Below are 21788 nucleotides of genomic sequence, written 5' to 3'. Positions count from 1 at the left end.
ACTGCATTTTAGATTTCTATCTCTCTATTGCACTTCCTTTCCTCCTTCCTCCTTTTATCTACATGTATGTTTTTTTCACCTTGTAGCTCACAGTACTCACATCTCCAGGGCAACCTTAATCAAGCCTTTGTCAATCATGCAAAAACTGCATAATCTAGAGCAAGGATTATAACTTCTGTGCATGCTAATACCATAGCCTGTATAAAAATAATGGACATAGCCACCATGAAGTCACCCATTGGTTTGTGGATTCCCGTTTTGAAGCCTCAAGTTTGCCATTCTGACCATCCCCATCTATGTTTTTTGGAGCCAGAAGTGATGAGAAGTGACCATATTTGGACAAGAGCGTGGAGCTGGAAGGAGCTCCTCAGGGTCCAACTACAGCACCTGACGCACCGCCGTGGTAGCAACTTGTCAATCACAAGGCAGCCACACCCTAAAGCACACCCTGCTATATCATCTATTTCACTCTAAATGAGGCCATAATTTACAAAATGAACATCATGCTGTATGAAACTTGCGATTGAGACCATAAACTCATTAGGAAAGTGTTTACTGAGGTAATAAATCAAGTGAGAAGTCATTTTCTCATTATATTATACAAACTAACCTTTTTTTGGAGCCAGTGGAGTCGCCCCCTGCTGGCCATTAGAAAGATTGCACTTCCTTACTGGCTTCACTTTTTTCAGACCCGGAGCTACCCACTTGGCTAATACACACATTGACGGTGTAAAGCTTTGATTGTGTGTAAAGCAGTTGATTGTGTAAAGCTCAGATGTGCAACGTGTTCACATTCACATGATTTGTTACTTCCGGTTAAATCCACATAGACACGCAGACTGTGAATACATCTGAATATACCTCACACATTCCATACACATTTAGAAATTAAGGCACCAGGATGTTTTTGTTTTGAAAAGTCAATTTTTCAATGGTGTACTGCGACTGGAACATAGCAGGCTCCAGATGCATCCACTATAAAAGGTAATATGTAATTTGATTGGTTGGTCTGTCAACACTTTCTCCTTCAGTGTACACCTTCCACGGGACAAAAAGCAGGAGTTAGCGGCAACAAGAACAGCAGTGCAGGGGAATTTAAATTGGCTATTTAAAATTGGGAGAAAAAGTAAAAAATAAAAATAAATGAATAGATTTTCTCAGTGTTCTCTCAATTTTGGATTTCCCAAAATGGCTAATAGAAAAAAAGTTGTTGAAAAGTTGTTTTTTTGTTGGTTTTTTTTGTAAATCGGGTCACATATTTGTACTTTTGGGGTTCAGGTACAAACTTTTACTTGAAAGAGTAAGGGTTACTGCCCCCGTGACAAGCTTTTGTACTCCAAAAGAAACACTAGTACCGTTTTGCACAGTTCAACATCAAAACCGTTATATTCTTCACACAAAACCATGTCTGTAGAGATATCAAAAATCTGGGGTGTTTGTGTGTGAAATACAGAGAGAGAGAGAAAGAATCCTGTAAATGTATGTGCCTTTATCATATCGCATAAGCCATGGTGTGTGTGTGTGAGAGAGTGTGTATGTGTGTGAGTTGAGATGGGGAAAGCTCAAATAAACCTCATGAATACTGTATGTGGAACTCTCCCAAGCTACATATCAAATGTGTGTATCGCAAACAACTTGCGGAGAAACTGTGTGTGTGTGTCAATCCCATAAAAACCCACAGGCAACGTCTGTATCCCTCGGTTAACATAAGCACAAAGTCCCCCAGGTTGTTTTTTTATGGCTCAGTTTATTTAAAAATCTTAATCTATACATGTGTGTCCCCAGACAGAAGACATAACACATATATAAACCTGATCCTTACAATACATTAAAGGTTCCACATTATGAAAACTCACTTTTTCAGTGCTTGTGCACATATATTTGGGACTCTGATGTGCCTTCTAACACACAAACTGTGAAATTAGACAACACAGTCAGTTTTTTGTGGGCTGCCTAAGTCAGAAAACATTTGATTCAACAAGCCATTCAGATTTGCCTCCCAATCCTACATCAAGTGGGGACTCATTAGAATTTTACCGCCACCATCTGCGTATCTTCACCCACAGCTGCTTGAGAACTACCTTTCCAAAGGTGTGCCATGTTTTTCTCACAAGCACCGGACCCGCTAGCATGTTGAAGCTAAGGGCTAAACATGTTTTTGGGTGCACAAACCATCACAAATCGTTACGCCAGCCCCCAGCCTCAGAGGACAGAAGAGCAGAGTGGGTAAAGTTTATGTTTTACGGCAATGTCTCAGCTACAGTTAGCAAAAACCTGTACAACATGTTTGCTAACCACTTTGGGTCTGACTCCTTTACTAAGCTACAACCTACAACACAGGACTGGCCATGAAACTTTTTCCTGAAAGAAGAAACAATACAATGGGTAGTGATGTCTTCAGTGTTTCTTGCTGCTAATTTTATGGAGATTCAGAAGAAGTTTCTGACTTGCCGTGAATCATGGAGGCCATTTCAACCCCGCCCCTGTCCAGCATGTAACAGTTGTGCCGTAATATGCGCCCTTGCACCCCGTTGCATTCGCCTTAATATCGCAACCAAACGAAGGGAGGGAAAACTATCTTGCATTTTAATTCTTTGTGAAGGGAATAGAAGAGAAGAACATTGGTTATGTACACTCTTTAGAAGAGATTAAATTTAAAACAAGTAATTATATTGGATAATAACGAAAAGTATTTGCTTTTAACGCGGTTAGCCTGTAGCCAGTAGTCTTCTGATGCAGAATATCAGCTGTCCTGTCATGTCATATAACCATATAACCTCTATGTATCTCGCGAGGCGGGTGCATTTCACGGCAGGGCTGCGTATTACAGCACAACGCCGGCCTGCAGTTTAAGTTGTCCCATTCACACACTTGTGGGCGTAAAGCTGTGCATAAAGACATAACAGGGACAGGAAAGGAAACAGCTTACAGGAAAACTAGGCCTAAAGCAGAGCCAGGATTTCACGGTATACATCTGAAACTTCCACTATTATTTTTGTCTGTGCTGCTAGTGAGCTTGTCTGCTGAAAATAAAAATATCATGAGTATCAGACTTTCCCAAATCAATGAGAATGTCAACAAAGTGAGAAGAGAACAAGAACAACAACAGTTACACATATTTTTGGAATATGATTTTTTTGGTCTTTTCGATGAGCTTTTTATTCTGTTTTATGCTTAATTTCCCCTTTTTGTGATCCAGATGTTCACTGCAGTGATACTAACGGCTGCACGGAAACCATAAAATATAAGTCAGCAATGTCAAACTTATTCATAGTGGTGGTGATGTGGTATCTTCCTGGAGCAGACATTCTCAGGCTCTGTGGGCATTGTTGCACAGTTCCCACAAATACACCTGTGCCAGGAAAGATATTTTAAAAAGTGACAACATTGCAGGTGTAGTTCATTCAAATGTTTAGTCACTGGTGACATAGTTCACCAAATGCAGCGATTTAATAATGTTGTTAATGTTAATAAGAACATAAAGTTTAAACACTGTAATAACTGGTCAACATATATTACTATATATTACTATTACTATTACTAAGTTATGAGGAGTTGGCAGACAACTCTACATTTGTTTTGCATTTTGACATTTGACATTTCAGTAGATGATGTAGTACATGAGATATGGTCTGTGATTGTGGAGAGCTCTGTGTTTTCTCTGACACACAATTTGAGGCTTTTGTGCTCTCTGCAGTTTTCATTATGGACCAATCTGTGTGCTTTAATGCGGAGTAAAGCCTGAAACACTGGAAACTGCTCCGCTCACTTAATCAGACACAAAACAAGGGCAAATTGGACTCAGCTGCAAAATTTTTTGGGTGTGTTTGTGCCAGCATATCATTAGAGCAAAATCTTTTGTGAATAGGACCTTAAAACGGAGCCGATTGCGGGTGGAAATGCTGCGCAATTAACGGTGCTATTAGTGGGCGCAATCCATTCTTTGTGGATTTGGCCCAAAGTGTAACTGCACCTCAAGGTCTGAGCCTAACTCCACCCACTGCATAATTTTGAAAAATGTCAAAAAAGTGGGCAAGGGAGGAGCTAAGGAGAGGAGAGGGGAGAGGAGCATGGCTGTATGAGGCAAGAAGTCAGGAGTTGCTCTGTGACATATAATAAATAATGAGAGGAAGACAAACAGTGCAACGACGTTTAAACAAGCTAGAAGTCAGAGCTGGCAGCCACAAAAACAACAGAAATCCTCCTCGCATCTCATCCTGCAGCTCTTTAACTCTCTGGCTGTCTGTTCTTGCAGTTATCAGCTGGTAAAATCTTGTTTTAACACATTAAAACGCAGTGTAACCAGAGCCATTTCTGAACCTCTTCGACCACAGCTCTGCTCCACAGCGGACAGGTTCAGTTTCCGACGGTCCAACAGTTTTGGCAGCGCTCCGGTTACACCATGATTTAACATTTTAAAACAAGATTTTCCCTGCTGATAACCGCAGGAACAGACAGCTGGAGAGTTGAAGAGCTGCAGGGAAAGATGCAAGGAGGATTTCTGCCCAGCGGACAGTCGCAGATGAAGAGAACCCCTCCAGCAGGCCAGATTTCAAAATGAGCACAGGGCTGGGGAAGGTGGGCATTATCATTCTACCATTTATATATATTTCATGATGTAGAGAACTCTCAAATGGTCAGCATTGGCCCTGCCTTTTTAGGGCTGATTTTAAACAGCAGATGACAGGTTGAGCCATTTTCAACCCATGAAATGCCAGTTTTTATAAATTCGGTGGATTTTAACACCAGCATTGATGTGTTTCATTACAGTACAGTCATCTAACTTGATTTATAGTTCAAAAAACATGTTTTAATGTGCAGTACCTCTTTAATAACTAACCATTCAGAAACCTCCTGTTGTATCCTTGATTCTTGAACTTGTTTGGGAGTCTCTTCTTGCTCAGGGTCTTACTCTGGTTCAAACATGGTTGTACCGCTATGTTGTCTCCGGCAGCCATGTTTCTCCCAGGGTTCACCCTCAACAGTTGCCATGGTAATGCAAAGCCGTACTCACGTCGGCACACCCTACGGAAAAAGAGGGTGAGTTGATCAGCAGCTTATTATCATTTAAAGAAACAGGCACTCAAACCGGCCATTCTGAACAGGGCTGGTTAGGCAGCGTGAGAAGGCTGCTGTGGTGCTTGAACCTTGTACTATTTTGACCAAAGGATGTTTGAGACTGTATAATATATGATCTTTAATTCATTCGTTGTTTTGTGGGGCCATCTTAACACCTAATAAAATAGTATATTGCGTGTATGAGCAATGTAATCCTCTTGCTGCATTCATTACAGCTCCATAATAATGAAAAAGCAACTAGTCAATTTATTTATTACTTAGGCTAATGTAATAGCATGAATACCTACTTTCATTAGCTACTGTAGTTTCATTTCATTTGAAATAATTTCTGCAGCAAAAATCTATCTTGCATAATCCATAACACACACACGTAAAACCATTTCCCCCCCAGTAAAATCCCAGCAAAGCAAGAGGAAGGTGACTTTGATACGACTGCAATACATATGCAGATCAGCACTGCACCCGCATTGCAATCATGACACTTTACAGTATTGAAATAGTATTTTAATAGCTGTGGAATTGCTGTGCTTCTCCACAAAATGGGCAAAACTGACATTTCACTACACAATGTCATTGTTCTGAATTACACTGCACTATGTGTGCAACCCTAACCCGCAAATATGTTGATCATGACAGTAATGGGTGAAAGATGCAAAAGACTAGTTGATGAAATCAAATTTTTATCTTCAAATGGCATTTTTATAATCCAATTTTCATCCTGTTTTGCACTAGTTCATTTCATTCGAAATAAAAACAGATACAGTTAAAACCCAGTTTCTATTTGCTATAAAGACAGAAATAGCTATATCCAATATTGGAGGGCTTAGCTGTCAAAGTGAGCGCTATATTAATTTCTGTAGCTGGTAAGAATGTTCAGACATTTTTCTCTGCCTGGTATATTCATGTAGTGTCTCTCTCTCAAAGATCCAATCAAAAATTTCACCATCAAATTATTTACACTCTAAACCCAGTTGCTCACCATGTGCATTCACTCATGACGGATACATACAAGCGAACACATCAGTCACACATAAAGATTAAAACTAATTTCAGCTTGGTGCAGAGGCAATCCGATGATTTCAATATACCGTATGTGCAGATTGCATGTTTCATGTGTGTGTGTGTATAATTGTATGAGTCACAGCAGCTTACTGTCGATGTGTTTTAGATATTAGGATGCATGTGAATAAGTGTGACCTAACTGGGTAGCTCCTGTGCCTCTGGCATCACGTTACTATCTACGTACATATGATCACTTCTTTACCGAGGACCTCTATAGCTGAATATTTACTGTTCGCTCGGAGCATATAAAAGATATTGACATACACGAAGCTTGGCTAGAAGGCTAATATGCTCTAATCTAATGTGGCCTTCATTTCTTATACAGTACATCCGTCTACTTTATTCTCCTCTCACTTCCACTCCTTTCTTCTGTTTCCTTCTGTGCTCCTTTTCCCTCAACCCATCTTTATTAAAGCTGTATCTCATATTTATTCAATCCTTTCTCCCCCACACAGTGAGCTGAAAATGTTTATATTTCTTTGCCAGTCATATTGCATCAATTTTAAAAAAAACTTTCAGCTTAAAAGAAACAATCACTCAATTAATATCAATCAGGTAAAAGTTTAAAAGCCATTTTTATGCATGATACTTTCAAGCATTAAACGTTTTTCAAGTGGTGGCTACTAATTAAATTTGTTTACAAAGTTCATTCCCTAATAGCAACTGTCATCTAATCTGTCTTTTTTTCTTTAGACATACAACTGATGTACATTGCAGTTTTGACTGTTATAGATAGAAACAATTTTCCAACTTTTCCCCCATAATTTCAACCTTTCTCTTGTCCTTCTCTGGAAATCTGATTAGATCTGAGTAAATAAGAAAGTACTTGTTTAATAAGGTATTTAATCTTACTCACTCTCACCCTCTGCTTACATTCAAATCAAGGTTCTGCCTCTCCCCTTGATTCTGAGTCAGTAATATGACATCATATCCTACTAACAAACTGTAGATACAGCGTGACTGGCTGCTTTGTGTTTGTGGGACAGATCCGACTAGCGGAGGTGGAGCAGGCGTCGCTCATGTCAGAGCAGCTGTCAGACAAGTCATCGTCTCCGGCGCTGCCAGATGACCTCAGCCTGGACGAACACAGCAGCTATCAGCTGCTGGTCAGAGGCAGCCAGGTACCCACACACACATGGAAATACACATAAACATATGGCATTCATACCGCACACATTTACACATCTTATACTCAAGATACACATTCCACATGGCCTCGAGTGTACACCCATAAACATACACACATGCTCATATTTGGGGATTGACAATAATACAATATCATCATCTATTGATTGTCAGTGGTATTGTATCATTGTCTTATTGATTTACAGAATTCTGTTGTTCAGATGAATGTTCCCAAGCAAATTACAACTACAAACAACAAAATTACTTTAAGTTTTTGATTTACCTGTGTGTTTTTGATGTGATTATCTTATATGTATATTTTCTAATCTATATGGCCATGCACTTTTGTGTACTGCTGGTACTTTAAGACAACAGTATGATTCCAGTTTGGAGAAGGCTTTTACCTGTGCCCCTGTGCACATAAAGAAAAGTAGCCGTAGAGAAATGGTTTTCAGAATTTGTTGTGGAAGAACTTCATCGACTCGCACTGAGCCCTGACATCACCCCCACCTTTGAGTTGAATTGGAACTTTTCATGCCCCCGATATTGGGATTTATTGCCCAATATCATTAGCTAACCTCACTAAAGCTCAGGTGGCTGAATGAGAGCAGATCCCTGCAGCCAGGTTCCAAAATCATGTGCAAAGCCTTCCCAGAGGAGTCTGGAGGCTCTTATGGTAACATATTCAAATCTATGGTTTTGAATTGGATATTTGGTTGTCTACATACATTATTTGGGTGTTCACATATCTTGTAGTTTATATTGTAATATATATACATAAATATTGCATTATTGCCAAGACCTACACACAGTGTGTGTACAGGGAAGCAAACTATGTGTATGTGTATGCCTGCATGTAGTGAATATTATATCCACCAATCAGTATTTGAGAATCTTTGAACAGCTTTATTTAAACCAGCCATGCATTAAAGATGTTTTTGTAAGATTAAACTCTGATATGTGTAATAAAAATTAACATTAGTTGTAATAGTATCACACACACATGCACAGGTACATGTCTTTGGGGCTTACACCCACAGCTCTTGAGTCACAGCTCATGTCGTCACACCCCTTCCATGTTACTAATCATCATTAATTACTATTTACATGCTTTACTGCCTGATTAAAACACCTGCCTCCCTCCGTGCTCTTGATATGGGCATGCTGGGATACGTGTGTGAATGTGCATGTGTGTGTGTGTGAACATCTTTTATATCTCAATCTTCCCATGAACACTTCTCTCAGCTCACAGTGGTTCCACCTGGCCTGTTTCATCACTGCGTTATTGAAAACCAGTTCATTTGATCCAGTTAACAACCAACAACAACAGCCGAGCAATTTGAAGCTTTGAAGCTACTTTCTTTTTTACCACGTTCAATTTTAATCAGACTTGTATAGCAATGGACATGAAAAGGGAGCTTTTTGAAATTGGAAACAAACTGTACTCAGATTTCCATTACGACAAGAGGAAATGAAAGGCGTCATTTTGATATCTTTCTCGCTCCAGTGAATATCCGTGCACCTGGATATCACGCTTATTCTCTCTGCATCTCTTTGTCACCCCTCTCTTCCTCTTTCATTCACTCCTCTATCTTCAAAATCTCTCCTCTTTTTTCCAATCTCACTCTCAGAGGGGCAGCAGTGACTCCCGTAGTTCGGAGGAGTTGCCCACCCATGGGGGCTACAGAGGGCTTCGTCGCTCCAGTTCAGGAAGCGAGGAGGGGGTCCAGGAGTTGTTTGAGGTGGGGGTCCATCCTCAGTTGTGTCCTCCCTCGCTGGAGCAGCAAAGCCCGGCACATTGCACAGGTACCAGAGGACCCATGAGGGTTGTACAGCATCTGTCTTTCAGAGACAATCTGTGAGATACTTGGTTCTGAAATCTAACTAAATGAAAATAGGTAGATTGTTATTTTATTCCAAAAAGACCTACATGAGCAGCATTACTATATAAGAACTTTATGCTACTCGTTCCTTTGCCACTGAACCTAAACATTGATCATTTGAAGTTATAATCCTTCAGATTTTCATTAAATCATTAGGGGTGGAGTCCACCACTAACGATGACATTAAATTAGGAAACAATACATTTAATAGACAAGACACAGTCATTTTCAGTGTTTTACATCAGTGGATCAGTTTTAAATGTTGCAGGTGGTAACAGAGCAAAAGGCAGCAGTCACAGTGATCCGTTAGATGAAGAGTTGCAGGCGACAGGCTCACACCTCCAAGCTAGGTAACCAGCTTTACTGTGCTCTGCTGTTATATGGAAAACTACTTGTGCTGCGTACACCATAAAATTTGATTGTGGTTGCTCCTGGTATGATGTAAAGGGTTAATTGATGACTGACTTCATAATTAATACAACACAGGGTTGTTTGGCTGCACACTAAACAGATTCACCAGTTGCTCTTCTGTGTTATTTCCACTTTAGTGCTTTACCTTTTCTTAAGTTTCTTACATTATTGTAGATTTATTGTCCGAGATATAGATTCCCACTATATAATTTAAATCATACTAAATAATAAAAATCTAAGTATTTTCCCTTTCGGTATCTTTTTTTCATCCAACAGCAGCAAAATGATTCAACAGAATCTTTCACATAAACTAATCATATTAAAATAATCCCTCTCAGGGTTACCTTTCATCAACGCTCCCTATTATCCTTATCAGTGTTCTTTGTGACCCTCACTGGTATTTAACCACCACAATTTCATTAAACCATGACTTTGACTTGACATTGATAGTATCATTTAAATAAGAGGAGGCCTTTTCTAAATGTCTCTGGAGCCTGCGCAGGCACATGAGGACGTGTCTCATATTCCACACAGTTGATTGACTTCCACCGCAATTAAAGCACTGATAGATGAGGCGGGCACAGAGATGTTGATGAACGACATGTTATGGTATACTGATGGCTCACCGCCTCCCCGTAACATGACCGTCATCGCTGGAACAGATGGAGTGATACAAGGCAAAGTCAGTTCAGGGGGACTGTTAAACATGCACACAACATCACAGACAATTGTAGACAGGATGCCACTGAAGACACAGAGGAGGTTGAGTTTCTAATTCATGAGTGATGTAGATTCAAGCACTTTGTTTGCAAGCCAGCTAAAAAGTGTCACTTTACTCTTTACGCTTAGACGCTTAGATCTAAAGATTAGATTGTTTTTTGATTATTTACTTTCCTAAATGCTATCAGTTCGGGGGATAGAATACTTGTACTAAAGCTTACCCTTTATGTCTTGTTGTGTTAGCCCTTTCATACAAATAGTGAATTTTGTTTTGATATCCTAATCAATTGTTGGGTGTTTTTTTAGTTTTACAAATACTGGAGGTCTATTTGAAGCAAAATGTTCCAGTTCAAGACTTCCATTTTAAGATGATTTATCTTATTTAGAAGATAGTACAAGAATTCACCACTTGATCTTTCTGTTTTAGTTTTAAAATAATCAATTTAAGTTAATATTTTTCTGGAAATAAGTATGCTTTACACAAGAACTATAGAGAAAGTGTAACTATTTCAAAATAGTACATGTTCGGAGGAAAATATTTTTAGTTGCTGAGGTATCATACTTGTCCTGATTTAAATAACCCCACTTGTAAAACAACTGAAAATGTAATTTTAGTTTAAAAATATAGTGAAAACTATATTCTGGTGAGACTCCCTCTTTGTCTTTCCATGCGTTTTCTACCACTCAATGTCCACTACCAACAATATGGACCCTTCTTCTTTACTACAGCCTTATATCAACAGTTGAAATTTAGTTTTCTTTGCCAGGTTTGTTTATTCTTATATGTTTCAGTAAATTAAGTAACGTAAGGTTAAAGTGTAGTAAAAGTTTAGTGTAGTAAGTGTTTCACGGTTCAGAGAAATGATGTGACCTTGGCAGTGTCCTTTAACTGGTAAAAGGCCTCTTTTAATTGCATAGCAAAAGTGTGCTTCAAAATTGAAATTCTTATAAAAGATTACCCACCATTTCTTAGCCATAGATGTAGTGTTCAGATGTGCACTAAGATGTGAATTGAAGTTCTCTGTTTTGGCCTGTTCCCTGATGACCAAAATCTCAAGTTCTCAATTTCCTTAATTAATTGAAGCAGATTTTTAGTCATCAGATTATCAGGTGAAGTAAAGATATAGAGTTGTGTGTCATCTGCGTAGCCCTGGACACCGATCCCATGCTTGTGGATGACAGAACCTAATGGCAGTATGTATAGACAGAAAAGAATGGGACCCACAACTGAACCTTGTGGAACACCACAAGAAATATTTATTCTTTCTGATCACAACCCCCCAAGGTAAAATAGTCCCAACATGTTAGGTAAGACCTAAACCAGTCGAGAACAGTACCAGAGAGCCCAACCCATGTTTCTAGCCTTTCTTTAAGGAGATAACTGTATTGAATCATGATACTGTGGAGTAAGTGTGTTAGATCATCTTGCATTGAGGTGCTGAGGCAAAATGCTAAAGATTGTAGCATTGAAGCATTTTCACCCAGACAAAAAATTATATAAAACAATGGGGAAAAAAACAAAATACACTTAACTAAACAATAAGTCTGAACTTTAGTACTGATAAAGCTGTATTAAACTGTAGCCTTTTCTTTTCAGATGGTGATGGAGGAAGTTGCAGTGGAGGTGGTGGAAGAGGGTCTTCACCTGTCTTCCACCTCCCAGCAGACTTCTTTCACCCAGCTGCAGCGGCTCATCCAGGCAGTCCTGGGAACGGTGTTAGCCCAGTAGACAGAGGGCCATCCAGGTTGGCCTCCCCAGCCTCCTGGGCATCCCTCCGCTCACCCGGAGCCAACAGCAGGCCCCTGAGCTCTCAGGTATCATGGACAGATGAATTGGTTCATGTGTGTCTAGATGGATGGATGGATAGACAAATAAGGAACTGACATCAGTATCTCTTGGCAACACATCAGAGACATGATGGATCAACAATACCTCAGTGTAAATAGATAATTCCTTTGAGAACATTCAGTGAACCAAATTTGTCATTGGCATCAAAAACTCCAGGCAGATGGGATTTGTGAGTGAGCTTTTTACAATCTGTCTGCAGTAACTGAGATGCAACATCCTTTTGGCACAAGGTGGCAGCAGTTAATTTGATTAGAATTCATCACTTTAGTGCAGAGTGATATGATCAGATGTGAATTAGCAATCTGTTATGTTGTTTATCACTCAGAAACTCAAGATTGCAGAATTACTTTTAGTATCCTATTACAACTGAGTAGTCAACAAATCGTTGTATTACCAAATAACCATACACATGATACTTACCACCCTTCATTGATGTCCGAGTGTGAGAAAATATACTTGAAGCTAGGATCTCATTTGTCATTTAATCAAACACCTCCCTTCTGTTGGCTTCTGCATGAAACAAACTAGAATAAAAAAAGGCCCTTATTTTAGTTCTTGTTCCTGTGTAACCATGGAGACAGATTTTTCTTTCTTCAATACCTGTTTGGTTTGTTTAGCTCGTGCCTGAGTGCCTCTGTGATCCTCAGCTGCTACAGTAATGCTCTGCGGCACTCAGCTAATTAGCCTGGCCAGCCTTGAGCCTGATACCGACTCTATGCACACTGTTGTTCTTGGCTCATGCTCTTCACATTCTCTCGTATCCCTTTTCTTGTATTTCCTTTATGTCTTTACATCTTTCTCTGGTGTTTTTTTTTTTCTCTTCCCCTCTTGTCTCTGTCCTCCTTCTTTTGGTTCTTTTTCTGCCAATCCTTATATTTCTCCTTTTTATAATCTCTTTCTCTCCCCTGTGGTCATGTATACTGAGAGCATTGCAGTAACAGTGCCAAGATTAGGAATAATGGCGAACACCCTGCTGCCTGTGTAACATTTGAGTGAAACAAATGCTATATGGCATATTAGGTGGGTTGCAGCAAACAGGATGAACTTAAAACCAGGGAATTTTGAGGCTTTATTTTATAATTCAGTTTCACCAAATTTGTAAACCTTGTTTCACACTTAACAGGTTATATAGCTTGAACAGAATTTTTTTTTTTTTCCAAAAAAAGGAAATTTGAGCCATGTGTGAAAGGCCCACCATGCCCATGGTTCACAGACACAGTGCTTTCACTTATTTTGCTTAATTGCACTTGTGGTCACACTGGATTTTTCTCATCATTCATTTCTATGAGAAACAGGGCAAAGACATATTTGCTTCTGGATGCAAATTGACCCTTTGTTTGAGAGAGGGGGTGTGACTGACCTTTCATTTCTAGTTTGTGTATGTTCTTGTTTATATTACTGCATGACAAAAACGATACAGGCAGCATACAAGGAGTGACACTGCTTGGGTCTAGTGAGTGCAAGGATACTGACAGAGGTTAATGACAGTAAAGCTACTGTAGCTTATGCTTACAACCTTACCCATGCTACTTCCTGTCTCAGCTGCTTTTTGCCGTAAAATGTGAGTAAATTTCACAAGGAAAAATCTGGTCTGGTATTTACATGGAAAAAAAAAAGAAACAGAAAATACAAGTTGAATAAACGTGAATATAATACATCATCATCCTTTACAAGTGAAAAAAATACAGATACAAAATCATATAGTGCATGTATGCAGTGTGAGGCATTTGATTAATTGATACATGTTACATATGCATTTCATACATACATATACCAACCTGCATACACACAAATACACACATACAGGCAAATTAAATAAGGTTATAAAAAGCCTCTTAATAAAAATATGTTTTCAGAAGAGATTTTAAAAAAGGAAACTCTTGAAAACAAGTAAGTCAAACACCTGTGTGGGTGTGCAGTTTCTTGAAGGGCAGTTACAAATAACAATTCAAATCTTTTGTCTTACTGTCTCCTCTCTGTCCAGCACCCGTCCCACAGTGACTCCTCCCTGGCGACAGGCAGTTCAGAGGGCAGCCTGCAGACCACACTAGAGGAAGGGCTCAGCTTCAGCGTATCTCCCCCGCGGGATGTGGGACTTCCCATGCCTCTTCTCTGCCCCCTTCCCAGCCACCCCCAGGGACCTGCCACAAGAGACAAGGATCACCCTTTGCTGAAGAAACGCAGTACTACTCTTACCCTCCAAGCCACTAGAGGGCACCAGAGGAGCCAGAGCAGCTGCGGCGGTGGCAGCACCAGCCCTGGCTGCCCCCGGCAGGACTCCATGGACCATTCAGATGAGGATGTGGGCACGGGGACAGGCGGGGATGGCTGCCGCCAGACCTTCAACAGCGAACACTTGTCAGAAACATTGAACAGCCTCTCACTGACGTCGCTGCTTACCCCGAGCTCTCTGGCACCCCCGCTGATGAAGAAATGTAACAGCACAGGCTCACTAGACCAAACTAACATATCTGCCCGGAGTAAAGACGGACGCCAGTTCTACGGTATAGATGCCCATGGTTACTTGTCCAACCCCTGGACGGAGGGAAGGGTGAGAGGTGAGGAGGCGGACAGTGATATCACAGGCTTCAGCATGAAAAGCAGCAGCCGGCCCACAGACACAAGCTCCAGGAAAAATAGATGAAACACTTGTTGCCTCTCTGTACTGGAACTCTTTAACAGGGAGCGACTTTTAAAACGTCCTATGAACCCAATTCTGAAATTCTCGTCTTTGAATCGTCTGTTCTCTCTTTCCTCCTCGGATTTGGTTGCTTGGGATCAGTCATTTCTCAAAAGATTACAGTTGCTTCTGAGTTCTGACATCCTTTCTTGTCCACAGGATGTGTGGTTGCTCTGTGAAAGGACTAAATGATAATGACAAGAGGTTTAGCCTTTTAGCATAACCAGGATTCAACATTGAAAGATGTGGCAGTACTGGGCTTTACATTTGAGCTGTGCTGAAATGCAGAATATTCAGAAAGCCATGTGAGAGACAGACCTGAAAATTTCAGCGATTGATGAACATTACTAAGGTGATGTGATTTAGATGAAACTGCTAAAAAATTTAATTTTCTTCAAGGAACAGGACTTGCTTGACCCAACGTGCCCTCAACCTTTGTGCAAAAACAATGTTGTCAATATTGGACAGATGGCAATCTCTGAAGCTTCTTTTGAGGAAGAACTCAACTTTGTACAGTTTTCTTTTTTTTTGTAATATCCATCGCTAACAGTAGCATCAACCAACCTTTTTTCCCTCTTTAGCAGATTCTATTGGTAACAGAAAATTGAAAGGTTATATATTTTCTGTGTTCTTTTTCAACTTCGATGTATTGAAGTTGTGTGAATGTAGACACGTCTGTCTCCATTTGTGATTGAGAGGGAGACCAAGACAAGCAAGGAGCCTGACTAGTCTGAAAATTGACAAATGGCCTCTTTGAATAGGAAAGTGGATATGTGACTGCTGCTGAGAATACATGTGGGTTGTTAGTGGAAGCGTTGGCCACTTTCAGAGTAGCCTCTTTGTGCTTTCTACTTACCCATGAAAGGGCTAAAATGTATTGAATGCAGACCTGGGCCAAATACTATTGGAAAATAATCTTTACCGCCTAATATGGTGTTTTAAAGTGTCTTTAAGATACATACAGTCAAAGACTTTTCTGATGCTATGAACATGATATATGTAAGTATGTATGTCCAGCAAGATGGTGGGTCTTGGCTGAGAACATTTAAAATTTCCCAAAAGTTGTATTTAAGAGATTGAAAGACAACAATAGAATATTTCAGCATATGCACCCAGTACTTACATGTTGAATGAGTAACAGTCAAAAATATACTTTGTGAGTTCGAAAAACATTTCAATATAACATGATTATCAGCTTTATGAAAGTAAGAGACAGTTTGACATCATCTGGTTTTCCCTGAGATCTCCAGGTTCTCCCTCGGTGCAACAAACTAACAACATCTTAGCATCAGACAGTTGAATGTGGTCAGAAGATGATGTCTGACTGTTTAACGATGTATTGTAAAGACTTTTGTGAGCCCTTCATTGTCCTCCAGCGCCATCATCATGAAACAATTTCAAATTTGTCAAATACTTTGGTTTATGATCAAATACCTGCTAAACTAATTGTATTCCCATCCGGTCCAGCTGTAATTTGTGTTTTGTACTAATCAGCTAATGTTGGCATGCTAACACACGGTGAACATTACCTGCTAAGAATCAGCATGTTAGCATTGCTTTTGTGAGCATGCTGACGTTAGCATTTTAGCTCAAAGCACACTTGTGCCTGCTGAGTACAGCCTCACAGAACTGCTAGCATACCTGTGGACTCTCAGTCTTGTTTCCTCAAAGATTTTTCCTTCTCCTAACCTGTTGCCGTCACAATACCACAATGGGCCTCTGAATCAAACTTCAAGAGAGCTGCTGAAAAGACAGTTCATGAGATAACTGGCAATGATAAAGATCAAATCAATCAAGTGTTGGTGGCAAAAGTTGCCAATGTTAAATAACTTTTATTCTGAACAAACTGTCAGTTTTTTGATAGGGTCTGATTTGGTACCAGTAATCTTGGCCAAATGACAACTCAGCCACCTCTTCTTGTCACCTGTTCAGTCTAGTGTCCACACAGTGCAACTCTGTTTATTAGAGTTGTATCAAGAAGTACAGGTGCTAATTTATAAAAGGAGCAGACATGACATGTATACAGTACATGTGCTGCTCTGTGGACCAGTCTGGAGATTCAGAGTGAACTGGATGATATCAAACTGTCTTTATAACCGTTGATTGGGCAAAAATATACTTGAGCAGCTATTAGATAGTTATACTTGAGTGGGTTGTCCAGTTTATGTGTGTGAAACATGAGTTAGGGTTCCTGCAGGGTCAGTGTGCTGGCAGATTAGCAGGAATTCAGAGAATGGGATCCGCAGTTTTTGTTAGCTGCATTAAACCCAAATTCTTATTTGACTCAGGTCTGCTTGAGTGTAGCAAGATATTAGATAATACCCCGTACTATGGTGAGCAGTGTGGTCCAAATTGGTGTAATTTGTAACATTGAGCACTTGTTTGTCAGACATTTTGACAAATTGTGATGACCCATCATATAGTAAGTATACTTGTGTCACAATCTTTGAAATCCAGAGCAGGTAGACCTCAGGTGGACCTATATACACTCACTCAGAGCATCGCATACTGTATGCCACACATTGAAGCACATATACAAACATGATAACACACATACACAAACAACCACACATATCATACAAAGATGTCAATGTCAAAACACTGCAGGGTGTTTCTGTAGTAGTTTGAGACGAGACAGAAGAAACCTCAGTCTTTATCTCTTTCTCTACTTTGTCTTCATCCCCTCCTTATTGTCATTCAATTGTATTATCTCCCTTCCACAGGGAAGCCGGAGTATTAAATGACTATAGACTACCCCCCCTCTATTTGAGATATGCAATATGCTACAGTAGATGTACAGTTAGATGTATGAGACTCGTATAGATAGGCAATATGGTGAGAGAAGATTATATTTATGAATCCATGTATTAGAATAAAATGTCACCAAGATTCAAAGGTCACTGAAAGGATGATGATGTATTCATGTATTCAGAGTGTTGGCTTGTATGTTTTTCTCTTTTTCCTTCCATCTCCCCCGACCCGATTTTCTTTCTCCAAAATGCATGTGGGTTTTTTTTTTTTTCTGTTTTCTTAAATGTCATTCTAGTGTCATATAAAAGTGAAATAGCTTTTCAACAGCTGCTGACCCCTGAAGTTTTTCTTTCCAAATGAGGATCGCTGATATTTTTACCCTTTTTTTTTTGGCTCAAAGTTGTGTTACAGTTCATTGTCGGTCACCATATAAAAGCTCAATTTATCTTCTCAGGCTGTGTCCCCTACTGGTATGGCTAGATGCAAAATATGTTAAGTAATTGCTGGTGACATGTCTTTCTAAATTAAATTAGGCTGAATGAATAATTTAGCCTGGGGATTTAATACATTTATTTTTCATGCATCAATATTATAGCAAATTCCCTCTTGAATGTAAGTACAATTTGGCATTACATGTTTTTGCCTCGAGGCAGGTGAGTGTATTGTTATTTGTAATCTTTCTCCACAGTTGATTAAGTTCAGCACTTGTCACTCATTTTGATGAGCTGTCTAGCTTGAAGCAGCATGATGCTCAGGCCTCAACTAACTGGTAGACTAACTAAGAGGAAGAGGACCACAAACCAGTTTGAGAAGCAGAATGAAAAATGAAAAATTATCGGTTTTTAACAGGTTTTGTCCACTTTCTGTTTACCTTTTTTTCTTCTCCTTCAGCTTGTGAGATGACAGACAATGACAATGATGTGGTCTAGCTTTCCTATGTATCCTAAATGTCACGTTGAGTCCGGAAGATTCTCACTGCTCCTCTCTTCTAATTCCTGTAATTGAGGAACCAGTTTAGCTGATCTTGACAGCAATGGCCCTCTAACACAAATTCAAGAAAGGATGCAAGAGGTAAATGGAAACAGCTTTATCAAGGTTAGTGTGAATGTTTCTGCCCTTAGATGCAAGCAAATCAATCAAATCACGCAGGTTGACCTCTGCATCCTCCTGGTATCTTGCCAGCCGATCTCAAGCACAAACTGCACCACCCCTCTGTTACTTGGAGTAGTGGAAGGAGCCTCCAATCCAGGCTCCAGGAAAGGCTTGGCAGGTGAGGGAGGTGGACATAGAAGAGGAAGTGGTCGAGACCCAGTGAAGGAACTCTCCTCAGCAACACTCGCTTTTACAGCTTCTGGTAACCTGTACTATTCTGTTACTTTGAACTAGAAGAGTCTCAAATGTCTCAGCTATTACTCATTTTTGCTGGTTTTCTTTCTGGGCTGTATCAAAAAATCAGTAGCAATTCATTTAAGTTAGAGCTAACTGTTTTCAGGTGTTGAGAGATCTAGACCAATTACTGTAATTAGTCACACTGGCTGCTGGGTTTTTTAATATAAAACTCCTCTCTGGATATAAATGAAACACTTCCAAAAACAGATGTCCATTTTACCACCTGTGTCATTTAGTTTCAGCTCAACAAACAGATTTCTCAGCTAAGAAATGGTCTTTGCTGTACTTACAAGGGGATCCTGGGAAATAATCTCCTTCACAAATAATAATAATCTCCTACTGGATTTGAAAAAACCCTGCAGCTTGTTTTTTGGTTGCTTTATGCTGGAGCTGTAAGATGAAGGGAAGCGGACTTTTTTAAGGAAGTGTTCTAAATAATTTTATTTCAGAAACAGAAAAGCTAATTTCAGCGGAGGCTGTGACAGTGGCTTTCTTAATATTACTCATCTGATTAGTCTTTGATGTAGTTGTTACCGGGGACTTTCACACACCAAAATTCATTCTTTCTGATTCTGCAACGATGCTAATTAGTTGATTCTCTCTCATATCTCCAAAGCACAGAATGTGTTTATGTGGTATATGTGTGATATGTATGAAGACTATTACAACTACTACTTTTTTTTTCTAAAACCAAGTTGCAAAGTGCTTCACTTTATAAGATCAGAGGATTTTATATGTTGCACAGATTGGAAAAAGTAAAATGTGACAAATTTATGATTTTAAGCTATATGAATTAAATTTACTTAACTTCAAATAATGCAAAAAATTTAAAAAACAGCAATGAAAAACGCAGATGGTAAAACTTCTAGGTAAATAAAAACATTAAAGTGGCTGTGATTAAAATACAAATAAAACATTAAAGATATAAATACAACTGTATTAAAATCAAGTAAAATAAACTCAAGTAAAATCAAATTTTTTAAAAAAGTCAAGGAAAAAATGGATAAGCTCTCCTATAATTATGTTTTCAAGAAATTTAAAAGAACACAGAGAAATGACAAACTCATTGTCTGGCTTAATGAGACAAACATATATGTTAAAAATCAATATACTGTATGTGCATTACCACTGCACCAGAGAGTGGGACTGCACATACTTTAATAAAGTATGTAAGAAAATCGTAGCTGCTCTCCCTTGTCTGCCATGCGTGTATTCTCTTTTCCGTCTTCTTTTTTTTCTCCTATTTAACCCCCCCATCCTTCCATCCATCCTCAGTTACACTGAAATCCACATTAAGCGCCTCCACTCTTCCCTCTGATGCCACTCAGTCCCTTTCATCTCTTATTTTCCTCTCTGATCTCACCCAGGCCCGGGCCATTACAGTGAGGAGCTGCCACCTCAGAAAGAAATGTCATTAGTGAAATATATTTGACACAGCTTTGCTATCACACAAACCCCCATAGAAATTAATTCTAACTCTATTTTCTGCTCATTTCCCGGCACTGGAGAACAAAGCACTGGAACTTTTTTTTCTTATAAATCTGGCTGACATGTAGCACCAACAAGGAACATGTATGGATATTATTATTAACCACATCCTGCAAACTAAAGGGTGCAATCACACCTATATAGTATCTGTCACAGATGGGACCACATTTGTAAGCATGGCCAGATTAAAATACTAGGAGGCCCGGGGCAAAATAAGCTGTTGTCACCTCCTTCCACTCTCTGCACATTATGAATCCTGTCGCCTTCAAGTACCTATAAAGTACAGTACACACAGCAGACTACACAATGCAGCTTAATCAGATATTGCCTAAAGCTCCAGAAACCAACCAGTAATCCTATATAGAAAAACTACCTGCACCCACATTGGCTCTGTGTAAAATAATAGTAATTTAACACTGAACATTTCTCTTGAGAATATGCACCATTTAAGCACAATGTTTTGACCATCTACCAAACAGGGCCCAGGCCTCACGATTAGGAAATAATGCAGGATCTGCCTTTAAACCTTTTCAGACAAATTTGCATTTTATCGCAACCTTTTAAATTCATTCTGAAGAGAAATTTACAATGTAGAACAAAGTCAAGAGGTTGTGATATGTAGCACAACAAGCTAGCGAAGCACTGTAAAGGGAACTACGTTTCCGCACATGTGCAGTGGCCTCAGCCTTACACGGAACTACTCTACAGAGACTGAAAATGAGATTGCTGTTATTAGACTTTGGAGCCATTTCTGAATAAACTAACATGACCATAATCTTCGTGGTGAAGGAACAAGACGTGTTTGTAATAGTTTCTATGGCACAGAGGAATAAGATATATCAGGAGCAATAGTATAGGAGCAATTCATTGTTGGCTTGGTTCTGCACATGAGATTTGTTGACAAATCTCATGAAAAACGTAGAAAAAAAGAAAGCCTTATCCTTTAAAGTAAGTAGATCTACATGACACTATTTGACCAATTTGACTCAGCAGTTGTGCTTATATGCTTCTCATTAGCAAACTGTTCCATTCTGCTGCAATGGACAAGTTGTAAAGCTAACAAGCCAAATGCTAATGATGGAAAAGTTCACAAAAACTTGTACTATATCAATATACAGTGTTTTGATAGGGCATCCATGTACGGGAATCCTGCAGTTTAGATACACTCTTAGATACATTCTGACTTGTCTAAAAAAATCCACAATGCTGGGCGTGTTTTTCATCTATTGGAGAATAGATGCAGATGTTCCCTTGCATTATTAACAGAGTGCAAATATAATATGAAAATACATGCAGACCTGGAAAGACTTCTTTTTGATGATAATGGTAATTTTAATATAAATTCTAATTG

The 21788-nt window shown here is 39.4% G+C and overlaps 1 protein-coding gene and 1 long non-coding RNA gene across 2 annotated transcripts in view; one reads left to right on the top strand and one right to left on the bottom strand.

Annotated features, from left to right (window-relative positions):
- Positions 1 to 17886, top strand: part of LOC121908360 (voltage-dependent T-type calcium channel subunit alpha-1I-like) — a 222922-nt gene extending 205036 nt beyond the window's left edge. The window contains exons 35-38 of the mRNA XM_042428302.1: positions 7128 to 7262; positions 8898 to 9072; positions 11878 to 12095; positions 14114 to 17886. Coding sequence (XP_042284236.1) covers positions 7128 to 7262; positions 8898 to 9072; positions 11878 to 12095; positions 14114 to 14773 — 1188 coding nt within the window. The 3' untranslated portion in view covers positions 14774 to 17886. The remainder of the gene's footprint in view (positions 1 to 7127; positions 7263 to 8897; positions 9073 to 11877; positions 12096 to 14113) is intronic.
- LOC121908376 lies at positions 12054 to 14187 on the bottom strand. Its single transcript, XR_006099219.1, has 4 exons — positions 14096 to 14187; positions 13651 to 13720; positions 12550 to 12653; positions 12054 to 12128 (listed from the first exon to the last, which is right to left on the bottom strand). It is a non-coding gene; the product is annotated as an uncharacterized LOC121908376 (long non-coding RNA).
- Positions 17887 to 21788: the final 3902 nt, after the last annotated feature.

Source organism: Thunnus maccoyii, chromosome 2 (genome assembly GCF_910596095.1).
Source record: "Thunnus maccoyii chromosome 2, fThuMac1.1, whole genome shotgun sequence".
Classification (NCBI taxonomy): domain Eukaryota; kingdom Metazoa; phylum Chordata; class Actinopteri; order Scombriformes; family Scombridae; genus Thunnus; species Thunnus maccoyii.
This window is presented reverse-complemented; position numbering and strand designations above follow the sequence as displayed.